The sequence below is a fragment of the Gadus macrocephalus genome, chromosome 15 (assembly GCF_031168955.1).
Source record: "Gadus macrocephalus chromosome 15, ASM3116895v1".
Taxonomy (NCBI): domain Eukaryota; kingdom Metazoa; phylum Chordata; class Actinopteri; order Gadiformes; family Gadidae; genus Gadus; species Gadus macrocephalus.
This window is the reverse complement of record NC_082396.1, coordinates 20,836,173-20,860,500: the sequence shown is the minus strand read 5'-3', so window position 1 is coordinate 20,860,500 and position 24,328 is coordinate 20,836,173. Positions and strand designations below refer to the sequence as shown.

At 44.6% G+C, this 24,328-nt stretch overlaps 1 protein-coding gene across 5 annotated transcripts in view; it reads right to left on the bottom strand.

Moving 5' to 3' along the window:
* Positions 1-19,241: 19,241 nt before the first annotated feature.
* itsn1 (intersectin 1 (SH3 domain protein)) overlaps positions 19,242-24,328 on the bottom strand; it is a 120,688-nt gene continuing 115,601 nt past the window's right edge. For 4 of the 5 annotated variants that reach the window (XM_060072405.1, XM_060072406.1, XM_060072407.1 and 1 more), the window contains 7 exons: positions 24,178-24,258; positions 23,928-24,049; positions 23,548-23,630; positions 22,384-22,467; positions 22,084-22,148; positions 21,468-21,576; positions 19,242-21,313 (listed from right to left, as the gene is read on the bottom strand). In XM_060072405.1, the coding sequence (XP_059928388.1) occupies positions 21,165-21,313; positions 21,468-21,576; positions 22,084-22,148; positions 22,384-22,467; positions 23,548-23,630; positions 23,928-24,049; positions 24,178-24,258 (693 nt within the window). In that variant the 3' untranslated portion in view covers positions 19,242-21,164. Of the gene's footprint in view, positions 21,314-21,467; positions 21,577-22,083; positions 22,149-22,383; positions 22,468-23,547; positions 23,631-23,927; positions 24,050-24,177; positions 24,259-24,328 lie in introns of those variants that run through there. The other variant, XM_060072409.1, reaches the window with a different exon arrangement.

Here is a 24,328-nt window from a genome sequence, read left to right as displayed (position 1 = left end):
TAGGTCCACTCAGTACGAAAGGGATTCGTCTGGCAACCTTTATAGACGATTTCCTCCTGGCTGCGAATTCAGCACAGGAGGCAGTTGCTCATACGGAACACACGATGGCACACTGAACAAACTACAATAAGACAGGCTCAGACTATCCTATCTGACATCTCCCATCCTCTGCACTCTGAATATACACTGTTAAACTCAGGTAGGAGGTATAGGGTTTCTCTTTGCAAACACAACAGGTACAAACACTCATTCATCCCTCTCTCAGTCAAGCTCATCAATGAAAAACTGTGAAAATGACTGTATGACAACATGTGAGAAGCAATGTCTTTTTGACAGTGGAATGTATGTTATGAGATGGAGTAATGTATAGGTAGCTAGGACTACATGGGGAGTGGGGGGAGGGATAACTGTATGCACAGGGAACAAGATCTGGTAGATGAGTATGCAAGGATGAATGAATGAGACCAGAATTAATGTTGATCGTATGCCTGGTTGGATTGCTATTGCTATTGTTGCACAGGTATGGATGTATGAATGGAGGAGCAGTTTTGGTCAGGATGAATGCTGAGTGTATGGTGTGATTGCTATTTGCACAGGAGTGTGGGAATTTACAGATTGCTATTTTTGCACATGAATGCTTGTTTGCACAATACTATGTACAACAGTTTTTGAGCCTGTTTGTCCAATAGTTTTTACTGATCGTTTTCGTATCTGTGATTTGCCAATACTATGTACAACAATTTTGCACTTGCCCATGTGATGAACTGACTGTATGTTGTATGTTGTATGTTGTTTCATACTGATGTGATGCAGCTATTGCCCAGATCCAAAAAAAATTCTCCCCTGGGAGACACAATAAATTGACTTGACTTGACTTGACTTGTCATCGCTGGGGTTCAGGTTCAACTTGAAGAAAAGTGTACTGACCCCTTCCCAGTCAATAACTTTCATCGGGCTGTCTCTGGACTCAGTCACAATGAGGGCTCAACTAACTCCGGACAGAGTGAAGGCGATGCATGCATGTCTCGCATTGTTTCGCAGAGAAAATGATGTCACACTGAGGGATTGCCACAGATTATTGGGTCTGATGGCGTCAGCTCTGATGGCGGTTCCCCTTGGCAAGCTATATATGAGGGGTTTTCAACGCTGGGTGTCGAGTCTCGGTCTGGACCCACAAGCTCATGCACACCGCCGCATATTTGTTCCAGTAGACTGCACGCTGCAACTTGGCAGGATGTGTGCGAGGAAGGTGGGGTGCCACCCACGAAGGGGCGATCGGTGAACGGCCGATGGAAATCGGAACTGCGCTCTGTTCACATCAATGTTCTCGAACTTATGGCAGTGTTCCTAGCGCTGAGACATTTTCTGCCGTATGTAACAGGCGCTCATGTTCTGGTAAGGACAGACAATACGACGGTAGTGGCCTACATCAACAAGCAGGGAGGTTTGCGCTCCCCTCAACTACACAGACTGGCACACAAACTGATCCTCTGGAGCAGCGGCAATCTACTCTCACTCAGGACAACGCATGTGCCTGGAGTGATGAACCACGGCGCGGATTTACTCTCACGAGGGCACCCTCATTGTGGAGAGTGGAGACTTCACCGGGAGGTGATGGAACTGATTCGGAACCACTATGGGTGCCCGTCAGTAGACCTGTTTGCCTCCAGGGAGAACACACAATGTCCCCTGTTCTTCTCTCTGAACGATCCAGAGGCTCCGCTCGGGGTGGACGCATTGGCGCACGCGTGGCCGCGCACACTCTTTTACGCATTTCCCCCATTGGCTCTGATAACCCCCACATTAGACAGAGTAGGACTTCCGGATGTGCTTGGCCGTGTGAAGACGTGCGTGCGGAGGCTCCGTGTAAAAGTTGTCAAAAAATATTAATATCGCCATACTGTTATCAGTTTGGGGGAGTGAACGAATACTGTTTTGTTCGGGTACTAGCAAGTGCGCTTTCAGTACATTTTTAGACCGAAAATGACGACTCGAACGAATCGAGCGGGTGGAGAGAAGCAGCAGGTGGCTAGCGGCGTGGCCTCCTTAGCTAGCAGGGACAGTGTTAGCCCATCACAAGCCGACGGCATACCTCAGTGGGCTCAGGACATGATGTCCGAGATTAAAAAAGCCAACGTTGCGGTTACGAAATACAGAGAGGAGACAAAGACTGAGATCGCAAAGTGTAAGGAAGAGATAGAAAAAGGAAGAAAAGAGATGACAACCGAGTTGGAAAAATGGACCAAAAGTTTGGAAGAGAGCACGAGAGCCCAATCTGAGTTGCTACGCGGGGAGGTGAAGCTGGTTGCTGATAAAATTAGAAGTCTGGCTGATAGGATGGACAAACGGAAAAATGAGGTAGATGAAACGTTAAATGATCAGTCCGACACCATAACCGACATGGGGACAAGACTGAAAGAAATGGAGAAGGAGATACTGAAGCTGAGGGGACGCAGTGAGGATCTCGAGGTGCGATCACGGCGCAACAACATACGTGTCGTGGCAGGCAAAAAGCCGTCGGAGTTTATGGCGGGCTTACTGAAAGAAAAGTTGGGTCTAGCGGCGGCACCGACGCTGGACCGTGCACACCGGGCACTCGGCGCGAGACGAGACAGGAACGGAGGCCCACCGAGAGCATTTGTAGTGAGATGTCATTACTACACAGAGAGAGAGGAGATACTGAAGAGGGCGAGGGAAATGGAGAGAACACCCGAGGGTCGGAGCGGAGGGATTCACATCTTCCCGGACTTCACCCAGGACGTAAACAGTAAGAGAGCAGCCTTCAGAGAAGCAAGAAGCCTCCTGCGGACCTGCACGGGGGTCAGATACGGGCTACGTTACCCGGCAACACTGGTGATTACGCCAGAAGGAGGACAAACGAAAAGCTTCGAGAGCCCAAAAGACGCTGTGGACTACATCAAGAAGAAATTGAGCCCCGGGTGAGACCTATAGACGGATCTGATTCTGGCTGAGTAGATACTATACATGCTTACACTGTTGAATTGGTTGGGGGATTAATGTAGGCAGGATATTGTTCACCAGTCCTGACAACATTGACAAAATATTTGGCTTCAGTGTATATTTAAAAAGAAGTTATGTATGCATATTTATAATCCTCATCTTTCTACAAGCTACTGTTGTCCTCCCTCATACTACTGTTTTACTCTATTCGAGGTTTGAGGGTTGAATGTTCCCCCTTGACTATTGTTGCCTACCCTTTATGGCATTGTTTTTTGTTTTTATTTCACTGCTTTACCCCATTCAGGACCTCATTGTGGAGAGCTCCCCCCCTTTTTGTTTTTCCCATTAGGTGAATAAGTTAAAAGGGTGATGTTATACTTTTCAGACTAAGAGCGATATGCACGGAGCTGCACACGGTAGGCTTGGTGTGCAGGAGATGGTGGACCGGTTGGCCACGAGAGAGCTCGCTAAAGAGCATTATATTTGGGTTAGTGTTTATATATGTTATGTGTTATGTATTGGCTGTGTCTGCGTGTGTGATGCCCCCCCCTTCCTTTCCAGACCCCCTCCTTTTAACTTTTTTGCTTTTGTTGCCAAAGGCCACAGTCTTCTGACATGGCACCAAACATGGATCCGAGCAGAATGGCCACAAAACTGATGAGCTGGAATGTAAGGGCGATCAATAATCCAGCTAAACGGAGTAAGGTATTTTCACATTTGAGAGACCAGGGAGTAGAGATAGTATATCTACAGGAGACACATTTGTTGAACAGGGACCACCTCAAGCTCTGTAGGGGGGGATTTTATCAGGTTTATCACTCGGATTTCAATAGTAAGGGTCGGGGAGTGGCCATCCTCATACACAGGAATGTACAATTTGTAGAAACAACCACTATAAAAGATAAACATGGTCGGTATGTTATTGTAGTTGGAAAATTATTCAATATGCCAGTGGTTCTGGCAAACATATATGCACCCAATTGGGATAATGTTAAATTTTTTAAGGACCTATTCTCATTATTACCAAATTTGGATACTCATAATCTGATCCTAGGGGGAGACCTGAATTGTGTCCTAGATTCAACTCTGGACCGCTCTAGTCCAACACCCAGTGTACTGAGCAAATCAGCGCAATGCATTAACTCCTTCTGTAAGGTATATGGTATATTTGATCCATGGAGATACGTAAACCCAACCTCCAGGCAGTACTCTTTTTATTCCCCACCACATCGGACGTATACTAGGATTGACTACTTCTTATTAGACAATAAACTGACCCCTATAGTAACAGGTATAGAATACTCTGGTATAGTAATATCCGACCACAGCCCAGTCATATTGAAACTTCACTTTCCAGAAAACACGCCACCTCAGAGAATGTGGCGCCTTAATAACAGGCTATTGGCAGATGATAATTTTACCAAATTTATAAACTCGCAAATAGTTTTTTTCTTAGAGCTTAATGACACCCCCGACATAAGCAGTGCCATTTTGTGGGAATCCTTAAAAGCTTATATTCGAGGACAAATAATTTCATACAATGCTGGTGAAAGGAAAAGAAAGATGAAACGTACCACAGAATTAACAAAGGCAATAAAAGAAGTTGACCTGGCAAATTCTAGGGCTCCCTCTGAGGAGCTACACAAAAAACGTATTTTGTTCCAAACTGAGTATGATATCTTAATAAATCAGCGTGAGGAGGATCTATATCTTAGGTTGAGACAGGATTTCTATGAACATGGTGAGCGTGCAGGTAAGCTCCTCAGCCACCAGCTGAAGCAGTCAGCAGCCGCTGGTATGATAGTGGAGATAGGGGATAACCTGGGGAATAAGATTATAGATCAGAAAGGTATTAACAACCAATTTAAGTCTTTTTATAAAGATCTTTATACTTCGGAAGTAAATGACAGGGGGCGAGTGAAAGATTTTTTTGAAAATCTGGAAATGCCATCCTTAGAGAGGGCAGATAGGGATAGATTAGAGGGTCCCCTGACTGCAAGGGAGATAGAGAATGCGATTCGAAACATGAGGACAGGCAAAGCGCCGGGCCCTGATGGGTTCCCGAGTGAATTTTATAAAACCTTTGCCTCTAAACTGATACCCCTGCTCTGTAGAGTATATGAGGAGGTCCTTGACAGAAAAACTTTACCTCAAACAATGTCACAGGCTATGATCTCTGTGCTCCTTAAGAAAAATAAAATCCACTTAAGTGTGGATCATACCGCCCGGTGAGTCTACTTGGATGTGATTATAAGATATTGACCAAGGTACTGGCAGCTAGGATTGGGCCTGTTATAAGTAAGATAATACATCCTGACCAGACAGGGTTTGTTGCTGGCAGACAACTTTCCAGTAATCTTCGTCGCCTTTTTAATGTGATATACACAGCCGAGGATAACATTGAGCCCGAGATTGTGATATCCTTAGATGCCCACAAAGCCTTTGATAGAATAGAATATCTCTATTTGTTCACGGCCCTTGAGAGATTCGGATTTGGTCCTAATTTTCGTTTGTGGATTGAGATAATATGTGCGAACCCCCAGGCTATGGTAAGAACAAATAGTATAATATCTGATCCTTTTCCTCTGTTTCGGGGAACAAGACAGGGGTGCCCCTTGTCACCCCTGCTCTTTGATGTGGCAATTGAGCCCCTTGCAATAATGCTGAGGAATGCTGCTGGACTGGGGGGAATACGCAGGGGGATGCAAAACCATAAACTTTCTCTATACGCTGACGACCTCCTCCTTTTCCTGTCGAACCCTGTCACAAGCATCCCGGTGGCTCTGGATATTATCGAAGACTTTGGGAGGGTTTCGGGTTATAAAATTAACCTAGAAAAAAGTGTTATTTTCCCAATTAATAAACAGGCGAGGGGACTATCATTCCAGGCCTATCCTTTTACAACAAACAAAGATAAATTCACCTATTTAGGTGTTACTGTAACAAGTAAATACAAAGACTTATTTAATCATAACTTTAAAGTAACATTGGACAAGGCAAAATTAGATATGGAAAGGTGGTCATCTCTCCCAATATCATTAGCAAGGAAGATAAATTCTGTTAAAATGACTGTAATGCCACGGTTCCTGTTTTTATTCCAGGCAATACCAATTTTCATTCCTAAATCTTTTTTTAAAGAACTGAATAAATGTACATCTACCTTTATTTGGAAAAAAACAGTCCCCCGGATAAGAAGAGAGTTCCTAGAGAGGCAGAGAGAAGAGGGCGGCCTGGCCCTACCAAATTATATGCATTATTATTGGGCTGCTAACCTACATAAGCTGTTGTTTTGGGTCTCACAGTTAAATGATGATGAAACCCCAGTGTGGGTACATATGGAAAGATATGCATCTAGCCCGGTATCCCTACGCTCCCTGGTCTGTGCTCCTCTGCCCTTAAGAATGGTATAGAGCTGGGGTGGAATGTGTTAAAAATCTGTTTAAAGATGGTGTATTTATGTCTGCTGCTCAGCTGGAGAAGGAATATGGAATCCCCTTAAGGACTAACTACTTCAGATACTTTCAGATTCGAGATTTTGTGAGAAAGACATTCTCCTCATCCCTTGAATTACCACAGAGTGGGTGGATAGATGGGCTATTGGACATGGACCCGACTCTTAAAGGGACAGTTTCTATGCTTTATGTGAATATCCAGAGGGTGGCTTCCCCATCCCTTGACTACATAAAAAGGAAATGGGAGGAAGAATTAGAGTTGGACATATCGGACGATGAATGGAGATGGGCAGTAGAACTAATACATTCTTCTTCTATATGTGTTAGACATGGATTAATACAGTTTAAGGTGTTACACAGACTTCATTTCACGAGGGACAAACTGGCAAGAATTTACCAGGGAGCTGATCCGACTTGCCCTAGATGTAAACAGGTGCCAGCCAACATATGCCATATGTTCTGGTCTTGTCCCAGGCTCAAAGAGTTTTGGACCAAAATTTTTGAAACCTTCTCATCCATCTACGACAAAAATATAGAGCCCGGTCCTCTGGCAGCCATTTTTGGTGTGGCACCAGGGGAAACTCAATTAACTATTGCTCAAAGGAAAGCAATAGCATTCTCTTCATTGTTGGCCAGGAGACTGATCTTGTTTAACTGGATAAAGGCAGCACCGCCAACACACAAACGGTGGGTAGAGGAGGTGATGGCACACCTAAAATTAGAACATCTTAGATTTACTTTGCAGGGCAACACTAAGAGATATTCTAAGGTCTGGCAGCCTTTTATTTCCTATTTTGAGCGTGAGTTTTCATCTGCTCCAACATAATTGGCAGCTTCTGAATCCCCCCCCCCCCCCCCCCCCCTTTTTTTTTATTATTAATTATTATTATTATTATTATTGTTATTATTATTATTATTAGATTCAGATTCAGATTCTTTATTGTCCTTGTTTAACAGAGTTAATCAACGAAATTAAGTTTAGAGCATCACCACTGGCATAGTATATAAATATAAATATATTAATAAATAAATAAAAAAAAAAAAAAAAAAAAAAAAAAAAAAAGATAAATAGATAAGTAAATAAATAAATAACAATAATAACTTGAATAAGAATGCAGCCAAGTCCAGTCCATAGTTGTGATGTGTGAGAGTGAGGGGGGTTGGGGGGCTGCAGTCCTGCAATAGATGGAAAATAGTGTTATATGAGTTATATGACCGAGGGGGTGGGGTGGGGGGTGCGGGGGCCAGGTTGTTCGTTCAGCAGTCTGACAGCCTTTGGATAGAGGCTATTGGTCAATCTGCTGGACCTGGAGCGGATGGAACGGTATCTCCGTCCGGAGGGCAGTCGCTGGAAGAGATGGTGCGCTGGGTGGACCTGGTCCTTTAGGATGTTGTTCACCCGGCGTAGGCAGCGGGAGGTGAAGACTGTGGAGATCTCTGGGAGGCTCTTCCCAATGATCCTCCCCGCAGCCTTGACCACTCTGTGGAGGGCCTCCTTTTCGGCCCTGGTGCAGCTGGAGAACCACACCAGGAGTCCGTAGGTGAGTACACTCTCTACTGCGCAGTGATAGAAGTTGACCATCAGTCCCTGTGGAAGTTTAGCCCTTTTTAGTTTCCGAAGGTAGAAGAGGCGTTGTTGTGCCTTACCCACGGCAGAGGTGATGTTGGTCCTCCAGGACAGATCGTCGGCCACAGTCACACCCAGAAACTTGAAGTTGGACACCCTCTCTACCTCCTCCCCTCCGATTAGGAGTGGAGAGTGGCTGAGGTGTCTGGCCCTGCGGAAATCGATGATCACTTCCTTGGTCTTGGTGGTGTTGAGAACCAGGTTGTGATCACCGCACCACTCTACCAGTCTCTCGGCCTCCCTCCTGTATGAGGTCTCATCATTTCCTGTGATGAGGCCAAGTACTGTTGTGTCGTCAGCAAATTTCACTATGAGGTTAGATGGAGAAGAGGAGCAGCAGTCGTGAGTGAAAAGTGTGTAGAGAAGTGGGCTGAGCACGCAACCCTGGGGGGCCCCGGTGTTCATGGGCAGGGTGGGGGAGACATGCTTGCCAATCCTGACATGTTGTGTACGGTGTGTTAGAAAGTCCAAAATCCAATTGCATAAAGTGGTGTTCAGGCCAAGTTTGTGTAGTTTGCTGTGTAGCTTGTTAGGCAGGATAGTGTTGAAAGCTGAACTAAAGTCAACAAAAAGGAGTCGCCCATATGTGTTACTGTGCTCAAGATGTTCTAGTAGAGTGTGTAACACAATGGCAATGGCATCCTCTGTTGACCTGTTCTTCCGGTAAGCAAACTGATTCTGATCTAATGATGGCGGTATGGAGGCTTTAATGTGTTTCATGACTAGTTTCTCAAAGCATTTTGCGACGATAGGGGTGAGTGCCACAGGTCTGTAGTTGTTCAGACCTGCAACATTTGGTTTCTTGGGAACCGGGACTATTGTTGCTGCCTTGAGACATCCTGGGACCCAGGATGAGGCCAGAGACAGGTTAAAGATGGTGGTGAGAACTGGAGCTAGTTCAGCCGCACAGTCCTTGAGCACCCGTCCCTGGACTCCATCTGGGCCTGCTGCCTTCCTGATGTTGATGTTGCGTAGGATGAGTCTGACCTCATGAGTGCTCAGGACTAGGGTGGAGCCGTCAGAGGGGAGAGGGGGCGACACCGGGTCCTTGTTGTTCCTGTCAAAACGTGCGTAAAAGATGTTTAACTCCTCTGCTAGGGGGGCGCTGCTGTTGACAGGGGGGGATGTTCTTCCCTTGTAGTCCGTTATTGCCCTAACGCCCTCCCACACCTGCCGGGGGCATGAGGCGCTGTTGAACTGAGCTTCAATGCGGGTCATGTATGCTTGCTTGGCAGAACTGATGCCTTTCTTCAGGTCGGATCTTGCCGTGCAGTATGCATTGGTGTCACCGGTTCTGTATGCTGCATTCCTGGCTCGTAGTAAGGATTTTACTTTAGGTGTCATCCAGGGTTTAACGTTTGGGAAGACACAGAATTGTTTCCAGGATGTAACAATATCCACACAAAATTTGATGTAGTCAAGGACTGAGACAAGATAATTATTCAGAGACCTACGTGTCAACACACCCAGTCCACTGAAAATGTCCCAGTCTGTGGAGCTGAAGCAGTCCTGGAGCCTAGGGATGGCGTCCTCAGGCCAAATCCTGACAGACCTGACTTCGGGCCTACTGGCTCTGATTTTGGGTGAGTGCCAGGGGTGCAGGAGGAGCGAAACATGATCAGAGAGACCTAGGTGGGGGTACGCCTGGGTTCTGTATGCATGGGCTATGTTGGTATAAACCTGATCAAGTGTGTTGCTCCCTCTGGTAGCGCATTTTACATTACGGTGGAAAGAATGAAGTACAGACTTTAAGTCAGCATGATTAAAATCCCCCGCTGCAATAAAGATACTGTCGGGATGTGCCAGCAGGCTATTGTTTACAATGTCCTGTAGCCTTACTAGTGCCAGTTTAGCATTGGCGTCGGGTGGAATGTAAACAGCACAGATGTAAACAGAAGAGAATTCTCTTGGTAAGTAACGGTCTGCATTGGAGCAACAAAAATTCCACGTCAGGGCAACAATGTTTGCTAACAACTGTGACATTGGTACACCACGAGTCATTGGTATAGATACACAGACCTCCTCCTAGCTTCTTACCCGAGTCAGCTGTTCTGTCTGCTCGATAGGCAGTGCGGCCATCTAGCTCAATAGCCGAGTCCGGGGTCTTTTTATCCAGCCAGGTTTCCGAAAAGATTAAGCTGCAGCAGTTCTTCATGTGTTTTTGTGAAACTAGTTCCAGTCGGATCACATCCACCTTGTTGCGGATCGAACGGACATTTGAGAGAAAGATGGTAGGAAGCGGGGGTTTGAATGGGTTCGCTTTGAGCCTAGCCCACGTACCTCCGCGTTTTCCCCTCTTCTGCAGCCGCGCACAGCGTCTCCTCCTCCGCTTCTCAGCCTCAGGAGTGCTGGATGGTGATCTGGTGATCTCGGCTGGGATGGTGAAGTCCGCCGGGAGGCGAAATGGAGCGTTGTTGAGCTTTAAAAGTGCATTTCGGCTGTACTTCATTGTCGGGGTTTGAGAGCAGTGTGGAAAAAACAACAACTGTGTGGAATAATATTAAGTGCTACCAAAAACTACAAAACATTCCCGATTTTGGGAGCTCCGGGCCGTTGCAACTATGTTGCAACTATGTCCGCCGCCGCCATGACAACAAAGCCATGTCAGCTGTTCTGTCTGCTCGATAGGCAGTGCGGCCATCCAGCCCGAGTCCGGGGTCTTTTCTCCAGCCAGGTTTCCGTAAAGACCAAGCTGCAGCAGTTCTCGTTCTCGATGTGCCCTGTGAAGCCAGTTCCAGTCGGATCTGCAGCCGCGCACAGCGTCTTCTCCTCCGCTTCTCAGCCTCAGGAGCGCAGGATGGCGAATTCAGCTGGGAGTTGGCGAAAAGGAGCGTTGTTGATCTTTAAAAGTTAAAAAAAAAAAAAAAAAAAAAGTTTAAAAGTTAATTCCGGCTGTACTTCATTGTTGGGTCCGAAAGCAGTGTGAAAATCCGTGTGAAATAATATTAAGTGCTACCAAAAATTCCAAAAAAAAATAAATAAATAAATAAAAAAAAAATAAATAAAAAAAACAACAGGATTATTGTTGTCATTTCTATTTATGTATTTATTTTTAACCCGAGAGTGTCTGGACTACACGGGTGGTGGGTATGTCTGATGTCTAGTAGTAGGATCTGTCTTGTTATTGTTCTGTCTGTGTACTGTCCTCTACTATTTTGTTTTGTATGAGATGTCTGATGTTTGAATATGAAAATCAATAAAAACACTTTGATTATTACATTAGACAGAGTAAGGAACGAGGGTCTAATTGCTATTCTGGTAGCGCCGAATTGGCCTCAGAAACAGTGGTTGGCGGAGATAACGCAAATGCTTTATTCACAACCGCTGCGACTCCCTCTGCGCAGGGATCTGTTGTCCCAGGCTCAGGGGGACATTTTTCATCCCCACCCAGAATGTCTGGCTCTCTTGGCTTGGCCCGTGAAAGGATGAATCTTACATCATGTGGCCTGCCACAGAATGTTATAATGACCATCCAAAGCGCGAGGGCGCCTTCGACGCGTACTGTGTATGAGGCTAAGTGGCGTGTCTTTGAGGATTGGTGTACTTCTACTGATGAAGTCCCCTTACAGTGTTCTGTTGATACTGTGTTGATATTTCTACAGTCTCTCATTGACAAGGGGAGGGCGTTCTCTACGCTGAAGGTGTATCTCGCTGCCATATCAGCATGTCACGTGGGTATTAATGGTAAGACGATGGAACAGCATCCCTTGGTCTGTCGTTTCCTACGGGGAGCACGTCGCCTATCACAAATCAGCGTTTATCACGCTGGGTTGTTGAGGCTATAGCTTTGGCTTATTCAGCGAAAGGGGTGGAGGAGCCTGTTGGTTTGCATGCACATTCAACAAGGGGCGTTGCCACGTCGTGGGCCTTGTTTAAAGGGGTTTCGTTGCAGGAGGTGTGCGAATCCGCTTCTTGGGCTTCACCCGCTACGTTCATGAGGTTTTACCGACTTGACGTTACTGCGCCTCGCTTGGCTCACGCTGTTTTGAGTGTGACCTCAGGGGGAGCGCAGGACGCTCTGTCATGATTGGAATAGTCACGTATCGTTGAGGTTGGCCTGACGGCAACACGGGAGTAAACATATCCCATATGTGAGATACCTCACGATTGCTTGAAAGAGAACTTAAGGTTACGACCGTAACCCCGGTTCTCTGATAGCATGAGTGAGGTATCTCACCGGATTGCCCTTCTTGCGGTGAGCGAGAAGAGGTTGCTGCCTTGAATGACGCTGTACGCACGGTCAGATACTTATATAGAGGGCTGACCCGGGGTGCGTGTCGTGGCCAATCATGGCTGGCGTAGTGATAAAGTGCTTCTGAGGGATACGCGGGGAGGTGTATACATATGTAAGATACCTCATGCAATCAGAGAACCGGGGTTACGGTCGTAACCTTTAGCTATGGACCATCCTAATTACTGGAGGAGTGAACAACGTTTCCGTTGCATGAGAACCCAACGGGCGTGTAATGGTGGTTCCGGGTATTAGTCAGACCCTCAGGCGTAACCGGGGAAACAAAGTTATGTTTTGTGGAAAACTTTATATTTGGATTGTAAAACGCATGAAAATATAAATTAATAGTCTTAATTTGGTCACCGTTGGTAAGTGATATAAGCGGGATAATGCCCTTCGAGGTGTCCATTATCAGGAATTAATGGATTTTCCCTTGAGAAAACCAGAGTGGAAGCCGGTAAAAGCCTGGATTGAACTGATTTCAGTAAATACTTATTTCCGAGATTTGCCTTTATTGAACGCACACACGACACACTAATACACATTTAACGTAACTTATTAACATATAAGTCTCAGTGACGGTGTCGGGAACAATAACTCAACACACACAGCAACGCTAACACACCCATAGACAAACAAACCCCACACAACGTCTCTGCCGCAAAGGATCTAGGAGGGCACCAGAGGTCCAACTTGTGATCCTCCTAACCGCCCCCAGGATCCCCTATGGCACCCTGAACACCGTGACCACGCCCACGGTCGCCACAATATAATTAAACAAATTATATATTTTATAGATATATAATTTACACAAATACGTGTTGGAAAAGAAAAACTTGATTTCTTGATAAATTATCTAATATAAGCTACTAATATGTATATATATATATATATATATATATATATATACACTTGTCAATAGTGGCTTTGCCAGTGACCTTCTTTCACTATAAATGTTAGTCAACACTAAAAATATTATCAGTCCTGGTAAATTGTTACCAGGACTAACAATTTATTTACAATCACGCTTTATATATATATATACACATATATATATATACATAATATCTCTTATTAGCACATATTAGACTAAAAATTGATTAGTCTTAGGGGTGTGAATCTTTGGCTTCAGACGATTCGATTCGATTAACGATTCAGTAGTTGGCGATTAGATTCAAGGACAATTTTTTTTTTTGGAACGATTCAATTCGATTCTGTAAACCACGATTCGATTCAGTAACTTTGAACCAAAATTCTATATCCGTGAAATAAACATGCAATAATGTGACACCCCTTTACTAAACATTACCGTATTTTCCGCACTATAAGGCTCACCGGAGTAGCCTATAAACCGCAGCAGCTAAATTGAATGATGTGTACATATATAAGCCGCACTGGACTATAAGCCGCAGGTGCTTTAATGTTTAATTACCATTAGGGCTGGCCCGAATGCCATTTTTCTGGCTTTGAATACTCGTTGGTTTTTCCAAGCGAATATTCGAATACTCGTTCCAGAAAAAAACACCATCAAAAACAACGTTAATAATCCCTATATACTCCCTGGAACCGATTTTGACAGTATCTGCATATTTTGTTGAATATTTAATAGCTTTTGAACGTTAATTAGTAGGCCTAAGTAGGTTGAAGTTCCTTAGTTTTTCCCCATGAAAGCGAACAGCTGTTGTTCCGTTCCAAATCAGCTGTCCTCTGCCATCTCAGCCCTTACGGGAGCTTTTCAATTCATCCTGGAACGTGCATCTTTTCAGGGAATTTGTACAATAAATCCATAAAAAATATCGAATATTGATTGTCTTATGTGTCCATATTATATCCATTATATTGTCCGGGTATTCCCAAGGCGCTCACGCTCTGCAGCAAGCCAGTCACAGTTGATTGGCGCGGCGCTGTACAGCGAACGTAAACAAACAACTAAGCTAAGGTTAGCATTTCGTGGGAGCGTGTCTATGTTCCCCGGGTCCTATGTTCCCGGTGTTTCAGTTCAAGTGGTGACCGGTTTAACTGGTGACCCTCAGCCGAATGCTTCGCTTGTTGTCGTGGCTACACCAGATGTTGGAAATCGGGACCAGAAACGTAGCTGTCCTTGCGATTGCCTCTTTGATTTGTTATTCAATAAAATGTCAAAAACATTCCAATCTCATTCGTTTTTGGAGTGTAATTGGAAGAAACGTGTCAAGTAGAACCGTTTTAAGCCGAAAAATTTGGAAAATTAATGTTTAAAATATGATACACTACGGGATTCGAATTCACACCATTGTGGGGAAAAAAATAACAATCCATTCCATTGTGCCGTTGACCCACTGGGGAAACCGCCGCCGTAGTATAATATAATTCACAAATACTTCTTGAAAACACGAAAGGCAGCCAGATCAACTTGTGACCCTACTTTCCATGTAGTTATGACCATGCATTGGTCGCGTATCCAAAAAATAAGACGCCTTTACATCCAGTTAATCCAAACCTAATGTTTCCCCCCACTGCTTGAAACTAGCCAAAAACACTGTTATGCGCTCATTCCATAATTTCGGTCGCCTGATGAGGTGTTGTTGTCCCCTTTCACTGGATGTCTCTGTAAGCAAAGCAGCGCCTTCGGAAATGAATGCGTTTAGATGGGACAGCTAGATCGGATTAAGCAATGCAATTGCTTAATCTTAATTGCAATTAAGCAACGCGATGTGACGCAAGGCGGTATCACTTTGAGACATAAAGATTATTCAGATCAACAAAGCATACATTACGGGATTCGAACTTGTAACATTTTGGGGGAAAAATATTTCAAGTCGAGATTCCATTCCATTGTGCCGTTGAGCCAGATATTGGATCAGCTGCAGTACTAAATAACGCAACTAGTCTTCTCCCTAAGAGCAGGAGGCAGCCAGATCAACTTGTGACCCGACTGTCCATGCTATTATAGACCATGGTATGCGTCTCGTTTACAAAAAGAAGAGGCCATTACACCAGTTATTCAAAACCTAATGTTGTGTTTCCCTCCACTGCCTACAACCCAGCCAAAAACACTGTTATGCGCGCTCTTTCACTACCATTTCGGTCGCCTGATGTGGCGTAGTCTCTTGCTCTGGGTCGTCTCTAAGCAAAGCAGCAAGCTCGAGAATCAATGTGACGCAAGACAGTATCACTCTGAGACACAACGTTTATTCAGATCAACAAAGCATACCTACAGATCGTCCAAGGGATTATAGGCCTAACGCCCCTGACTAGTAATTTCTGTAAAATATACGAGCGAAGTGGCAATGGATAGAAAAAAAGATCTGTTAAAAGATTTAGGGAAGTCAAGTATAGGGATGTGTTTTGGTAAGGTCGGTTATACCAGAAAAGTCTCCTGGCCATTTCCATCCATTGCCACTTTGCCGACATAACTACCATTGCATGTCTTTACCTTTTGTGGAAGAGGGAGAGACGTCGGAGAACCTGACGCAGTCTATTCATACGCAGGTAAACAAACCCCGAGAAGCCCAATCCCTACGAGAGCTCCCCGCGCTACGGCCATCCGGAGGCGCACAGAGCTTTTGGCCGTGATATTATTATACAATTATATTATATAGGCCTACTATTATATAAAGAGCTCCGGGAGTCGCAAACGCCAACAATCAGTTTTTTCTCCATGCTGCAGTTCACCCCGGACTGCACTGCACTGAGTTGGCCGGTTGAACGCTGATTGGCTGTTACATTACACATGTCACTCAGTGCCCACGCTGTTGAACGCCGATTGGCTGTCATCACGCGAATGTCGTGTCAAAGTTGAAATATTTTTAAAGATCGAAAAATGGGAAAAAAGGCGCGGCTTATAGTCCGAAAATTACGGTAATCATAATCGATTCATACGATTTAAAGCATTTATATCGATTATTGGTGAAGCCAATCTTTGCATTATAAATCACGGAGTGCCTACAAGTGTGCGCAGCTGAATCAACTTCACGTTCCGCCCTGTACACGCCCCTTTTTAACCATAAATGGTCAATGCAAATGACCTCATGAATGCGATCTGCATATAAAACAGACTCAGATGCAAGCATTATGCCTTGTCGGAAACAATGGCAGAAGGACTGAGAAAAGCAAAAAAGCGAAATTTCACGGAGGTTGAAGTGGAGACACTTGTGGGTGAGGTGGAGGCCCGGAAGGTAGTTTTGTTCGGCGGTCACGGGATTGGGATCACTTACAATAAAAAGCCGAGTGAGTGTCAACATGTTGCTGCAGCACAGAACTCTGTCAGTGGCACGGAGCGCACAGTCCCAGAATTAAAAAAAAAAGTGGTCTGACATAAAGGTACATATTTTTATTTACCAATAAATCGTTATGGTCCCTGAAGACTCTCTCCCTCCGAATCCTGCCATTTGCATGGTCCTCCAGCAGTGCCAGCAGTGCCATTGGTGCAGCATTACGCACGGGGCTCACCGCTGTATTTATAGGGTTACGGTAATAAGACTGACCGAACACCTTTGATAATCAGTTTGTAATCACCCATGTAAAATGTTCTTGAACATAACCCCTTTTTAATGCCTGATTTGTCATGAAAAGCATCAAGAGGAACGGACAATAATATAACGATTGTGATGAGGAGTATGTGGCCTGGTTTTCCACACTTCGGATTTAATTGACATTTGATTATGTGTTTACTGTGTCACATAAAAAATATTATGTTATTGACACATGTTGGACAGATGCTTTATTCCATGCAGTTGCGCCGTCAGTGGACAGTATGAGTGACAGGATTAAATATAGAGAATTTTGATTTTGAATTTTGATTTAGATTCTAAGGAGATGTTTCTGGAGTTATAACTGAGAAATAACGCAGTTGACTTAAATCATTCTGATTACATAGATTTAACGCATGATACGGGTTGAAATTAAATTTATGAAGGGCGATGATAAAACATAATCGTTCTTCTCACTCTACATTTCTTCAGTCTGACTTCAGTTAACCACACCGTCTGTGTCGCCAATTCTCATTTTCCTCCAAACCATGCGTACGCATGGGTCAGAGTTTGCTTAGGGCTGCGCACATTCTCCCGTCAAGTTAGTGTTTTATAGATCACAACCTTGGCGTGGAAAGGCACGTACGCCACTTTCAGCCCCGTTTTGTGCGTACGCAACGGTTATAAATGAGACCCCTGGGGCCTCATGTACTAAGACTTGCGTGGATTTCATACTGAAACTTGGCGTACGCCAAAACCCAGAAACTGTCTTACGCACAAATAAATTCAGATGCATCAAAGTGTGCGAACGCATGGATCCAAGCACGTTTCTTTTGTACATCTCGATCAACGTGGAATTGAGCGCACATGCCGAGGTGCCAAACTCCTCCCTGTCCACGCCCTCATTTAAATATGCAATTTCATTTAAATAGGCCTCTGGACCTGAGATTCACCTCTTAATCCGATCACCTGGCACCATGAACAGAGGCAAAAAACGAAACTTCACGGAGTCCGAGCTCGAGATTTTGCTCCACGAGGTAGAAATGCGCAAGCATATGCTATTTGGAACCCTGTCAACAGGGATAAATGCAAAACAAAAGAGAAGTGAGTGGGAGCGTGTTTGCGAGGCCGTCAATGCAGTGGGGTCTCAGCAGCGCACACACTCTGAAATTAAAAAAAAGTGGTCAGACCTCAAGGTGGAGGTGAAGCGGAGGGTTTCTGCCCACCGCCGAAGCGTGACCGCAACAGGAGGGGGGACGGGAGTGGGGGAACTCTCCCCCTTCGATTTGAGAGTGGCCGCTTTGATCGGTGACACCAGTGGCGTAGCCAGAAACTAGTGGTGTTCCTGTTTTTTTTTCAAATGTATTAACTCCAAAATAATACATTAACCATGTATTTTAACAGAGAACAAATGCAACCGCTGCAAAACATAAAGGGACGCAGTGCCCAGAGATGAAGAACACATAGAACGTGTGCGCATACTCATGGAGCCATACTATTACGCATGGTTAACAAACCCATTTAATCAGTATCTGAACAACACCGCTGCTGGGTTAAGAATGTAACTTATTTGCTGCTATATTTGCGCTGCAACTGAATTCACAGGGCAAGGCGACGTGGCTCGGCTTTGAATGCATTAATTATCTCATATTAATGCATTAATGCATATGAGGCCGGTCTGGACTCATATTAATCTCATATGATGATTCCGTCCCACACAGCTGGCATGGCTCGGCTCAGGGTGGACTGGCACACTCCTGACCGATCGGCCAGCTCCCGCTGGAAGGCCCCTGTTGCCAGGAACCCCAGCGTGGTCAGCACCTGTGTGGGCACGGACAACCCCTGGCTCCTGGCTGTGTGGCGCTCTAGGGCCGGCCGCAGCTCTGCGCACAGCTCCAGTAATACTGGCCTGGGGAAACGAAATCGGCTCATGAGCCAATCATCATCATTTGCGAGTAAGTCCTCGCGTTCCCTATATATACGTTCCCTTCGGATTTGACCATTTGCGATGTCCTCTAACAACGCTAACGCAGCCATTGTTAAAACAATTTTATTCATCCATTGCGCATGCTTTTATAGCCACCCATATAATTGCAAGGTGTGTTAATCGTTCATTAGTGTGTCTCTGATGTGCAAATCACTCTGATGAGTCATGGTTTTCACCTTTTTTCCCAGTTTCCCAGCGTCACCTCTAAGTGTCACCAAAGGAACAATAGCTGTAGAAACGTGCGTACGACAGCTCTGGAGCTGGCGTGGGGACCGCACATTTTTACGGTCATTTCACGTTTTGTACATCTGAACGTGAGCGTGGAAAAGGACGTACGCCACGTTTTTGTGCGTACGCAACCTTAGTACATGAGGCCCCTGGACCTTTGAGAACAGCAGTCCTCCCCTTTAGGCTGTCTTCAGCTAACGACTGAACATGGTGGCTTTAATGGGTCACCTCGTTCACATAGAACTCACTCACAAAACCTCCCCATCCTCATCCTCATCCTCATCACAAACCAGAGAACAATGGGTCAAAGGGACTTGGTCCATTTGGAGTTTAATTTGAACATTGAGAGACAACAACGTAGACATCTTCTTACAGTGATAACCAGCAGGCTGCCTCCATGGCCCCCCAATAGTGTTCATATATTAACTCTCAGATAACAGTGTTATTATACACAACCTAGCAGGTGGACAATAATATTAGACTTGTTTTAGTATAGTAGGGACATGGGGGGGGGGGTTATGGGATGTATGTTTGTTACATCCACCAGTCATCGTCATAAAAATCAATCATCATTGAAAAAGGAATAACATCAGCCGACACACACACACACACCTATAATTTACTGAGGCTCGCTTGATGTAGATTGGACAGTGGCTCGTCACTATGTGTTAACAAAATTCATTTTGCGTAAATACAGAGTCATGAGCCCAGTTAACAGATAAAAAATATCAAATAAATACATGAAGCCAATTTAATGTGGGTTGTCGGACGATAAAAACAAACCATGTGTTGTGACCATAACTGCGACTATGCATCTAGTAGCACAGCTGTGTGCCATAAACTAGCCTACTGGTTACTGGTTACTTCGTCATAAAAGTGTTTCATTTATGACCCCCCCTTTCTACTCTTCGCCCTAAACCAGCAAAACTATGACCCTTGTTTGCTTGACACACGTAAAAAAAATTAATAACAATAATACAACATATTTTCTGTACCTCAATCCAAGTCATCAAACATTATATGCATTATGTAACCATGCCATTATTCCAAACATTGATTCTGGGGGTGCTGACATATTAAATTGCTTTGGCCATTTTGCTTAAACAGAGCATCATTTTTAAATATTTTTTTTGTTTTCTTTAAATTCAGTACCTTGTTTATAATCTTAGATAGACCTGATAGACCGTTAAACTGTAAAAATAAACAAAAATAATGAACACTACCTTTCATTTGTATACCACACCTCTTTCTTACTCTTAAAGTGTTTCTAACACACACACACACACACACACACACACACACACACACACACACACACACACACACACACACACACACACACACACACACACACACACACACACACACACACACTCCAGGGTATTGTGGGTTTTTGGAAAATGAGAGGGGGATTTCCGATTGAACTCCATTATTCTATTTAAACCTGTTTGGATGGGCCAGAATTAAATGTAATTCCTTTTCCAAATCGGTATGAACAACAAACCATTTTTATCAAGTATTGGGTTTCAAAACGTTTCAAATGGTGGCTACCCCTTCCTTTTAAAGGGGCTGGGACACCCGTCAGTGGCTCTCTAAACTCTGGACTGCTCCCATAACCCAGATGTGAAGAAATGGATATAGGTTGCCACTTGAAATGTTTTTGTACCTCTTAACTAGGGTAGAGGCATAATTTTGCATAAAGCAGCCTAGATTAGCCTTATATTACCCAGTAAGTGAGCTTGCTACCTTGTGAAATCACGGTTATCAAGGGATTATATTGCATTGCAGTGTTCATTCCCTTAAACAAATACAGGCTAATGAAACACAGAAGCAGATCCGTACCAAAATTAAGTGGAAGTCCATCAAAGGAATTAAGTTTAATAAAATGCTAAATGATATATTTATTCTGTGTAGATTTATTCTGTCAATAAAATACAATCGATAAAAAAAACCATTTAAAAATACTTTACTTGTTGATTTGTGAATCGATTTTTTTCCCTTTTAAGTGAAATAAAATCCTTTCTTTATTTTGTATTTATGTTTAATTTTGGCATGGTTGTGGTCCACCCCATCTGTTACACAGCAGCCCTTCTGAGGAGCAAACACATTATCCTGGATGTCCAGCAATTTACATTAGGTATGAAAATGGAATCTGATCCAAATTATAGGGTTCTCTTCAAAAGCTGCATGTCTGGTCCGGTCTACTGAAGTCCACTCCAGGCTTTAGCTAAGGTTCTTCAAACAGCTGGAGGTCCAGCCTCACCACTATCTCGCCTGTTGGTACCTCGTGGAGCAGCAACCGCTTTGTGATTGGTCCCTTGGAACCCTGGTCCTTCTTTATTTCAGCCAATCGGATCTCTGTCCTACCTAGAAAGTCTGAAATGTGAAGGGACATTTTCGAGGGGGAAAAGGTAGAGGGTGATACAAAGCTGAATAGAGCTGAAGATAATCAGCTCTGCGATCACAGATCTGGCAAAATTGCAACAAAATTCTTGAATAAAAGGAAAAGTGGTGTCAAGTGTGAACCAACCGTCAGGGGAGAATTGGTCTCGTTCAAAAACCGTGACGCAGAGCACGTCCTGCTCCAGGTCCTTGATGAAGAACTGACAATTGGAGTTCCACTTAGGATTCAGCGTGTCCTGAGAACCAAAGAGAATAATAAAGTACAAACTACCACAACAACGCTACAATCAAATTGGGTTGTTGTTTGAGGATATTTTGTTTCATTTGAGTTCATAATAGCTGAATATCAGTTAGCGAGAGCAACAACAAACACCAAGGTAGTGTACTACTTTTCTAATAGGACCTCCCTACCCATGTAGTATTAGAGCAAAGTAGAAAGTCAAACCACAAGGAAAGTATTTAGTCATGTCACGTTGAGCTACTTTCTAATATAAGAGAGTTCTGCTTCATCAAGAACAATTAAGCAGTACTCTCGCGCAGACAAAAGATGCAGTGAAGTTGGACCATGGATTTCATCCGAGCCTCAAATCCAACCATACTCATAGCTCAACCGTTTACAGTTTTTTTTCAACAGAGAAGATTCTGCTTGCATCACTACATGTTTTACTATTTAGTTTCTCTTGAACAGACCATGCTGTAGAGTGAAACAAAGAACATAAGGGCGATATGTGAGACGTTAATACCTGTAACGTCTTAGTGATATGGCACTGGGACCCCATGGTGACCTCGCAGTATGGATTACTCTTGCCTGCACACACAACACAGTTAACAGCAAAATACATGACAAGTCAGACAGACGGACACAGGGGTTATGAACCTGTTCTTTCGAGGGGACAGCTGTTATTCAGGCATGCACTACTCCCAAGATTGCTTTATCTTACGTTATCTTCCTTCATTTGTGAGATTCATTCATTTTGATTTGATGAAGGTTTTCAATCAGAAGAAGCAACCGTCTGTCTGTCTATCTGTGTGTGTATGTATACCATGCGAGCGGCAGGGTTTGAGTTCGATTCCCTCCACGATGTTGACCATTAGTCTGCCGATCCCCGTAGCTCGCTGAGAGCGCACTGAGATACAGAGAGAGACACACAAAGAATGTTTAGATGAGTGTGAGTTCTGGAGGTCGCAAAAAACAACATCTTATCAGCATGTTATACACCTAGCGGTCATCATGGTTCAAAGGTTATTATAGTTTTGAACAACCATACACAAAAGACAAACAGGAAAAAAAGTCATTTTCTAATTCATTTTAGTAAATGTTAATTTATTTTGTCAGACAAAACTGTTTCAGTTGGTTATGTTTTTTTTGTAAATATATTTAGTTGATGAATTATTTTTTTCCAAACATACTTTTGTTTGTCCTCATTTTGCTTGCTTGACCAAGCTAGCGTTTTGTACCAAGATGCCACAAAGATGGCTGCAGAATAAGTGAATAATACCCATAAGACTCTCAACAAGAGAACGTTGTCACTTAGGTAGGAAGAGAGGAAGGAGGGGAGGAGGAGAGGCAGGAGAAAGAGGATGAGGGGCAGGAGAGGGAGGAGAAGAGGGAGAAAGATGGACAGGAGAGGGAGAAGAGGCAGGAGGAGGAGTGGGAGGATGAGATGGAGAAAGAGGGACAGCAGAGGGAGGAGAGGCAGGAGAGGGAGGAAGAGAGGCAGGAGGAGAGCCATGAGAGGGAAGTGGAGAAGAAGGAGAGGGAGGAGACAGAGAGGGAGTAGAAGGAGAAGGAGAGGGAGGAGGAGAGGAGAGGGAGGAGGAGAGGCAGGAGAGGGAGGAGAAGAGCCATGAGAGGGAAGTGGAGAGGAAGGAGAGGGAGGAGACGGAGAGGGAGTAGAAGGAGAAGGAGAGGGAGGGGGAGAGGAGAGGGAGGAGGAGAGGCAGGAGGGGGAGGAGGAACAGGAGGAGGAACAGGAGGAGAGGGAGGAGGAGCAGGAGGAGAAGACGCATGAGAGGGAGGAGCAGGAGAAGAGAGAAGCATGAGAGGGAGGATGAGAGAGTGGGCGAGAGGGCGGAGGGGAGGAAGAACGAGAGGGCGGAAGAGAGGGAGAGTTGAGGAGATGGAAAAGGAGCAGGAGGCGAGGGAGGAGGAGGGAGAGGAGGAGGAAAGGCGAGGAGGAGGAATAGAGGGAGGAGGCGGAGGGTACCTAGATATGCCTTCTCTCTCTTCTTCTTCTCCGTCTCGATAAACAACTCAGATGCCGCTTTGATCTTCTGAACCCACGCCGTCCTGCATCTCACACACACACGCACGCGCACACACACACACACACACACACACACACACACACACACACACACACACACACACACACACACACACACACACACACACACACACACACACACACACACACACACACACACACACACTTTAAAGGATATGGAAAGCCCATCTTGTATGAAATAGACGGTTCTAGATTATTGGATAATTTGCTTGCCAAATGCTCTTAAAGAAAATTGTGTTTTTTTTATGCATGTGGACTCTGTGTGAGGGGGTATAGATATACATGTATTAAATCCTGACCTCTCGTTGATGCTTTCGGCCCTCAGCGTGTAGACTCGGTCGATGTGAGAGATGTGGAAGAGAGGCTCGTCTCCAGACGGATCGGTGGGCAGCTTCACCAGAACCTCGTTCAAGAAGATTGGCTGGAAACACACATTATTATTGTGTTTGTGTTACATGTATATGCATGGGAATATGTTAACACACAAATCTTACCATATCCTGTTCTTACCGGTTTTTGGTGTGTGTGTTTGTGCAAGTGTGTACTCACGGTCTTGTACATGCGGTACTGCAGGTGTGTTTTGGAGGAGAAAACCTTGTCTGAGGCTGAAAAACCCAGAGGTTTGGTCACCTGAGAGAGAGAGAGAGAGAGAGAGAGAGAGAGAGAGAGAGAGAGAGAGAGAGAGAGAATTTAATACTAT